Here is a 7948-nt window from a genome sequence, read left to right as displayed (position 1 = left end):
GCATGTGCATTATACTGTTGTATGGGCTCTTGATAGTTTTGGTACTTTGAGGATCATCATCCACCTATTGTGTCTGGTGCGTATATTTTTTTATTGTCTGTGTTAGCTGTTGTGCAGCTGGAGTTGGTCTGACAAGGAAGGTTAGGGTTTCTCAGCGACTTGGTATGATATGATATGATGGAGCACCTCGTGTTAGATCATGATGGTGTGAGGTGTGTGGTCACATGGCTCGTGTCGTGACTGCAGGCAGGCAAGGAAGCAGAAGAATATGAATGCAGCCTGGCTGTTCTCTCTCTTTGGTGTTAGCATCAGACGAGGTCGCTTTGCTGGTATTGGTTTCTTTCAGGAATGGTGCATTTCTTCCGTGAGAGTTAAACACTTGGTCTGTGCCAACATCATTTTATCAGAAAAGGAGAGATTTTCAACGGCATATATTGCTCCTTTCGTTCCAGTCGAAGTAGTTTTACAGTTGTCAAACAAAGTTCTATTCATGAGCATAGCAAGCAGGCTTTCTCCTGTACACCACGCCCAGACTGCAGAACATAACGCAAGGATGTCCTGCCAATCGCGATTCGTAAACTGTGATAATGACTCGTAAACTGTGATAATGACTCGACATTCTGGTCAACGGTAAATTTAGATTCTATACCATTCAAGCATCTGCAAGACACCACGAAAAACTAAAAGGTAACACTTTTATATCAGAAAAGGAACAAGATATTCTCTACCTGTCGGCTGTGCGATGCAACTGAAAAACCACCCGAGTTCCCGTGAAAGAAAGCCTTTGAGAGAAAGATTAAAGTTAAAACATGTATGATGTTGCTTGCATTTCAGGAGAAGTGTTCTCGAAAGAAAAAGGAGAATTCTCTGAGACTTCCATTTATTCCTAGGATGGAGTAAATGATAAGGCAGTATCTCGAGCACCAGAAACAGACACAAAGCGCGACCCGCGACCATGGAGACGAGCGCTGACCTGCCGCCGCCGGCCGCGTGATCTCCCTCCTCCGGCATCCTCTCCAAGCTCTGCGACCAGATCCGGAATCCCCTCGAAGCCCTCTTCCCTTCCCTCCGTCTGCCATGTAGGGGCTCGGCCTGCTGTTCCCGCGGCTGCTCCTGGAGTTTCCCCTCTCCATGGCCGCGACGGCCGCCTCTCCGGCCTCGCCGCCCCCTGCTGCCGTGCTGGGTGCAGCTCCCGCTCGACGCTCGTCGCGGCTGCCTCCTGCAGGGAGGTTTCGCAAGGAGAATAGCGGGCTGGTTGTCTCGGGCGCGGCCGTCTCCAGGCTGTGCTCTCGCGCGCCGCCCCTCCCGTCCGTGCCAGCTGCTGCAACTGCCCCGTCGGCGTCCGTGCTTGCTGCAGCGCCTGCCTCGTCGCCGCCCGGCAAGCCGTTGCCGCTGCCGCTGCCGCATGGAGCTCCGTCTTGGTCTTCCGCTGCTGCTGTCGACGATGAGCAAGAAGAGGTCATGGCACCCCAGACGCTGCTGTCTTCTTCGACTCCGTCGGGCCATGGCGGGCATGTGCAGGCTGCACCTGCGGCCCTCAACGCACCGTCTGCATCTTCGCCTGCTGCCCCCGTCGTGTCCTGGTTCGGAGCCTCCGATGCAGCTGACGTCGAGGATGATGAGGAAGAGCTCGCGCCCCAGACGCCGCGGTCTGCTACTGTAGTCGCTGCTGCGCCGTGGCCTGCTCCTTGGGTGTCCGCTTCGGACAACGACGACGAGGACAACGAAGAGGAGTTGGTTCCCCGGACGCCGCCGGCCCCCAAGTTCTTCAATGATGATGTTGTCGTTGACAAGGTTGATGGCAGGGAGGTGGAGTGTGTGGCGAGCGCGCTTGATGGATGGCAGGAAGTGATGCCGCGGCGTGGCCCGCGTCGCCCGGCTCTGCCATCCCCGTCAGTTGCTCGCCGTCCTGTTCCTGCTTGGCTCAAAGGTAGATGTTGCAGGTGCCTAGCCCCTGGTCACCGTGCTGCGGTTTGCTGTGACCCCTTGAGGTGCTCTCGATGCTTTGAGAATGGTCATCGGGCACGTGATTGCCATAACGCTTGGCGTCCTCTTAGCTTGTTGGCAGGCCTTGTCGCTTCGTCGCCCTGCCAAGCGAAGGCTCCGCATCGGGCTCAGGTTGAGGTCTCGCTCCCGTCCGATGTGCCTCTTCGTCGGTCCTGGGCGTCGGTTGTTTCTGCTCCCTCTTTGGCCTCGACGGATATGCAATCTGCTATGGAGAAGCCAGCTGAGTCCTTTCGGGAGGCCGTTCGTCCTCTTCAAGAGGCTATTGTTTCCTTGCACGGCTGGATGCTAGCGATTGGGGGCTTTACGGAGCGGGCGGAAGGCTGTGTTGGGTAGGCTCTCCCGGACTCCCGTCGATCCTTTGGTTCCTCCGATGTTGGCAAAGTGGGCACAAGTGGAGAGGGCCTTCATAGTTGTTTCTCTCCTCGTGCTACGGTGTGCTCGGCGATCAAGGCTCCGATTATGCGGATCATGCACGAGCTCCTAGAGTTGTGTGGTGGTGTTGTTACGCCTCCACCGATTGAGGAAGTTAGGCCCGCTTCGCACGAGTTATCGGATGCGGCTTCTCCACCGTGTCGGGCACACGAGAAGTGTCGCGATGTTGACTTTGCGGTCTCTCCCTCGCTCGAGTCCGCGAGACGGGTAGTTCTTATTGGTGATGGGGTCGCCAAGTCCGGGTTGTTGCCAAGCTGGAGTTGTCGTCGCCCGAGAGGTTTGCGACTTCCTCGCCACCTTGGCTGTTGCCTATCCTCGGTCCACAGTTGGTTGACGGGTACCGCTCAATGTCGTGGCCTGTCTTTTCGGCGCGGCGTTCGAGTGTGGGGGTTGAGTGCTTGTTAGTGTCGCCTTGTGGTCTATGTGGGTGTTGTTGGTGTGGGCTTGGCCCGGTTGTTGTAGGTTTTCGTCCGGTTTTCTCCTAAAAACCGGACACCTTCTTAATTAATGGATGAGGCAAAGCTTTTGCCTCCGTTTCAAAAAAAAAAAAAGATAAGGCAGTATCTCACAATCTATCCAGTCGCACAAAAGAATTTACAGGGGCAAAAATGCAGGGGAAACAGGAAATAAGGGGGAGAAAACAAGGTGGACTTCAGATGAAATCACCTGTACACGACAGCCAGACAACATCACAGCGACACAGCACACAATGTCAAACATTTGTTCAGCAAATCTATTGCTAATTACTCCAGCCAACTTCAGTTAACCATGATCAAAGTTCACTCTCTAACAAATGTACAGAAACAAGCCAGAGAAAATGATTGCTCGGAGTAACATGAAGTTCTGAAATCAAATTCAGATAATACATCCTCCAAACACTAAGTAATACAGAGTAATATATACGCACGAATAACTAAAATTAGATTACAAGCTAGTACTATTTAACTTGCAGCTAATATGTCAAGAACAGAATGAGAATTCATCAGATAGCATTTTCCCTATCTCAAGAAGCCAGCCCCATCCTAAAATCTTAGTAGAAAAGAATCCCAGGTATCAGATTCTGCCTATATAGCACCCCACTAGCAGTTAGCTACTTTGACAAGCAAATAAAGAATCTCGTGAGAGCAAAAGATGGGATGAAAAGGGAATCGACACATTGGAGAAAAACTAGCATAAAGTTGATGATGGAAAAAAATTCCAACACTCCTACTATATATGCAATTATTGCACTTCATATGAAAACAAGCAAGTTCCTACTGTACGACAAAACGGATATCTCCTTTGAAGGGGTTGGTGATTGATTGATAGGCCTCGGCAATCTAACATACTGTGAATAACACACGCATTGATCGTGGCACAGTTTGAGTATAGAGAAAATGACAAGAAAATGAAAACTTGAATGACTTGACCTCTTAACCTTCAAACGCAATAAAATAATTCCATTGGTTCAACACAGCATAATCAAATAATCTACAAATCTCAAGTGGAGCAAGAGTATGCAATTGCTCAGCAGTTCCAGCCAGCCAAATGGTTTTAGACAACAGTAGACATCACCAATTTTGGATGGTGCACGCAAACTACAATAGATATCAATAATCTCGGAAGGGATTCTCAATACCTCATGAACACATCTCAAAATATCATACAACTAATTAGACTCTGAGTACACTATAATACTATATGATGGGATGCTAGTTCATGTTTTTTTTTTCCGAGAAAGTCCACCAATCTATTGATAATCATCCATAGGAGTACAAAAAACTCAACAAGTAATAAAATTACAAATAGGTCTTTATCGACGACTACAAACACTAGCATGAGCCCAAGGAGTGTCGCCTTCCTCGCCTTGCTTGATCTACTCAATAGATCAACTCAGATAAATATATAAATACATGCGTGTCATCTAAACTAACAACAATTTGTTGCAGTGGACTCGGATGGGATCACTGAGAATCGCGTTGCATAAGCAGATTAAGCGTAGCTACGGAAAATTCACAGTAGGCAGTGATCCATACAGATTATTTCTTACTAGTATTACGGCATGTTGTTATTACGAATATATGATTATGTCGCAACATAAATATTACTAGCAAAGAGAGTCGGGTGAGCAAAAGTGCTGTTACGGCATATAAATAAATAAACAAATAAAATTACTATACAAACAGGAGAACGGTGTCGGCGCCTGCGCCTCCCAGGAGGGCGGGTGCGTCACCGCCGTCACCCCCGTCGGCAGGGGCGGCACCCTTGGGCACGGTGACGACGAGCTCGCCCTCGGCGTAGGTGGCGGTGGCCATGGCGGGGCGCGTGCAGGGCGGGAGGCGGAACCGCCAGCGGTCGAGCTCGAAGGCCGCGGCCCCGTCGTCGGAGCCGACCCCGGCGGACAGGTCCCGCACGATGACCTTGGTGACGCCGGGGTGGATCTGGACGGCGTGTGCGTGCGCGCCTCCCGCGGAGAAGCCCTCGGCGGCGGCGACGAAGCGGAGCTCCGCCGCGTCCTCCTCGACGGCGACTTCGGCGTCGGCGGCGAAGGGGAGCTCGAGCACCTTGGCAAAGATGTGCGGGAGGCGCCGCAGCTTCTTCGATCCGACGGCCGCCGCCGCGGCGCAGCGCTGGACGGCGATGGTGCGCTTCCGCGGGGCCGGGTGGACCCTCATGGCGCGCGGCTGATGCGGCTGCGTACGGAGGATGGTGAGAGGAGGGAGGGTCGAAGCCCTAACCCTAGGCGCGCGCGAGGAGGAGGAGGAGGAGATCGGGCGGCGGGAGGAGGCCGGAGATGCTTGAAATTGCGCGCTGCCGATGCGGAGGTCCGTGCGTAGGTGGGGGATTTTGTTTTTGGGGAAGGAAGAGGAGGCGAGGAGGAAGCGGAGGTGTGTGCGTTGTTGTCTTTTCAGTTTCGGATTTGTAAGGAGGAAAAGTGCGATGAGATGATGCCCAATATTAGGATTTGGATTACGACGCTGAAAAAAGGATTACGAGTACGATTAGGATTTTAATATAAAGGTGACATGCCTCGGATAGAAAGAAAAAAAAACACTTTCAACTCTCAGCGCAAGGGATGTGAAAGTCACGTATGGAAAGCCGTGAATTAGTGGCATTTGAACTTGTAAAAGTTCAAAGTATGACCAAATATATAATACCCACATACTCAAATAATACCATATTTTATTTGGGCCATTAAAGTTGTTAGTGGTTAGCATGCCACGTATGGTCCATATTTGTTTGTCGGATTTTTCAGCTTCACGTGCCGTAACATGCACTATATGCATTATTATGCACTACATCTATCCTTTGTACAAGTCATTAAGAGGTGGACCAAATACTAACATACTACTCCCTCCGGTCTTATTTAATTGACTCGGATTTAGTACAACTTTGTACTAAATCTGAGTCAATTAAATAGGATCGGAGGGAGTACAATCTATTGGTTGATTGAAAAAACTCAAGCTAACCTGCTGGAACGATGCAGAATAAGGGATTGTTTCGCTCGGTGAATGCATAGTTTAGTTCGGAGGTCTAACAACTATTTATTGTATCTCCAACTGATGCAACCTCAACCTTTTAGCCGTAGATTTGAATATTGAGCTCAAGGTTAGACCACCTATGGGTTCTCTATTATAGGTCAACCCCACTCCTACTCCACTAGTACCAATAGGCGTCATTGGGGGGGGGGGGGGGGAGTACAACACCTAGAAATAGGAATTAACACCACCAAACTTTCTTGCTCATAATTGTGCTCCTCCCTTCCATTATTTTTCCCATAACTGTAGAACAAATTTCACTTTGAAAGAGATTTTTTTTTTGACTTTGAACAAACCATTATTTTACCAAACACTTTAATTTCAATTTTTTAAGGGCTATCTGTGTTTCAGTACTAGGCCCACACTACATGTCAACGTAGAAACATCACTAAGTCAACCACTCATTCAAGGCGCCATTTGAAGGTCAGTCCTAATATTGGTTTAGAAAACCATCCAATCCTACTTTGTGCTTGCTTGTAAATCAAACTAATGTGCACGGCCACTTTCGAATAATTTCCCCTCCATTTCGAATGAACAAATGTGAGTTCGGGCAAGAGGAAGGATGAGAAGGAAGAGTTCCCCATACCATCAATGCCAATTACTAATCTGATTTTAGGGTATGAAAAGCATGTCTTCGGTCGTTGTTGTACATGTAGGATGATGCCTTTGGAGCATTACACCTCTGAACATAGCTTTGGTATATTTATGAATTCTAGTGTCAGCCCATTATTTTCACAACAAAGCTAGCCATTAAGTGTGGTTCGGCATGAAATTAGGAGCTCTAAATCTCCAATGGAACAAAATTTAGCGAAAAGTGTGATGGTGTCACAAATATCTACTCGAATCGATATTTGATATAGTAAAACTTGGGATATCTCACCTGATATGGTGTCTACCGTATATGTACACATGCTCCTTATGTCGAGATTTTCCTCATATTTGTGGAATATGTATCATTTTTGAAAAAAATGTAAACAAGCAGAAATTCATGTTGAGTTGCATTTGAATTACTTGAAGGGAAGGGCTACAATGAATGCATTTTCAAGAAAAATTATTACTAGAGTTACATTTTAGTCTCCTTTTTTCCTATACTTTTCACTCCAATAAAGTACTATCATATTATATGTTTCTAGTTTCTCATATGAGGTATAGATACTTTGGTCAATTATTATGGTTTTCAATTATCGCACTAAATTATCGTGGGGTATTTTTGGCAACCCATTACGGTTTCTTTTCGGCTTTTCTCATGCCAGCTCCGACTCAATTACTTACCTACCACCTAGCCAACTAGCGAAGATATTGTCTCCTGGGTGAGGTATTTTGGCTCCCAGCCACTAGAGCCCAAAATATTCGATGAAGTTGAAAATTTCATATTTCAAAATTTCAAATTTTTGAGATTTTAAAACAATCCCCCCCCCCACACATATCATTATTATCTACATACCAATAATATTCCATTATTAATTTTGTTCATCCATGCGCTACAAAAACATGCATATATAGTAGCAGATAGGATAAATGTATTTATTCATGGAATTTCACAAATTGTGGAGCAAATCTAGTTTTTGAACTTTAAAAAAGTGTTCGCGTTTTTTTATGTCAGGTTCCAAGTGAACTTTAAAATCCTATTTGTGTCTTCTGAATGTGTCGGGTTGAGGATTAGAGTTTGATTCTACCAAGCTACACACTAGTATTTTGAATGTGGGACATGCCAGGCACACTAGACCTAACACGGTTACGATTTTTGTCTGATCAATAGTACATGTAGCTCAAAAGGTAAATGGAAAACTAGAAAGGAGAAAAATGGAACGAAAAACAAAGGGTCGTGATGATACCTCCACCACCCTGAAAGTGCATGGAGCCCCCATGTGTGGTTTTGGTAATTAAAGACAATCCCTATGAACTAATGTTTGCATTGAGTTATATTTGTAGGAGTTATCCATAGGCAATGCTTGAACCATATGTTGGCTTCAAGGTTGCAATAAGAAGAA

At 47.2% G+C, this 7948-nt stretch overlaps 1 protein-coding gene across 1 annotated transcript; it reads right to left on the bottom strand.

Moving 5' to 3' along the window:
• Window positions 1-4498: 4498 nt before the first annotated feature.
• On the bottom strand, window positions 4499-5329 carry LOC124666173. The gene has a single exon (XM_047203524.1). The coding sequence runs from the start codon at window positions 5091-5093 to the stop codon at window positions 4593-4595; it is 501 nt and encodes a 166-aa protein (XP_047059480.1). The 5' UTR covers window positions 5094-5329; the 3' UTR covers window positions 4499-4592.
• Window positions 5330-7948: the final 2619 nt, after the last annotated feature.

The sequence above is a fragment of the Lolium rigidum genome, chromosome 1, assembly GCF_022539505.1.
Source record: "Lolium rigidum isolate FL_2022 chromosome 1, APGP_CSIRO_Lrig_0.1, whole genome shotgun sequence".
NCBI classification, from domain to species: domain Eukaryota; kingdom Viridiplantae; phylum Streptophyta; class Magnoliopsida; order Poales; family Poaceae; genus Lolium; species Lolium rigidum.
The sequence above is the reverse complement of the archived record's forward strand: the minus strand, read 5'-3'. Positions and strand labels throughout refer to the sequence as shown.

What these genes read in the sequence shown, in the direction of transcription:
- LOC124666173 (XM_047203524.1), bottom strand. Translation starts at nt 5,093, where the DNA reads ATGAGGGTCCACCCGGCCCCGCGGAAGCGCACCATCGCCGTCCAGCGC.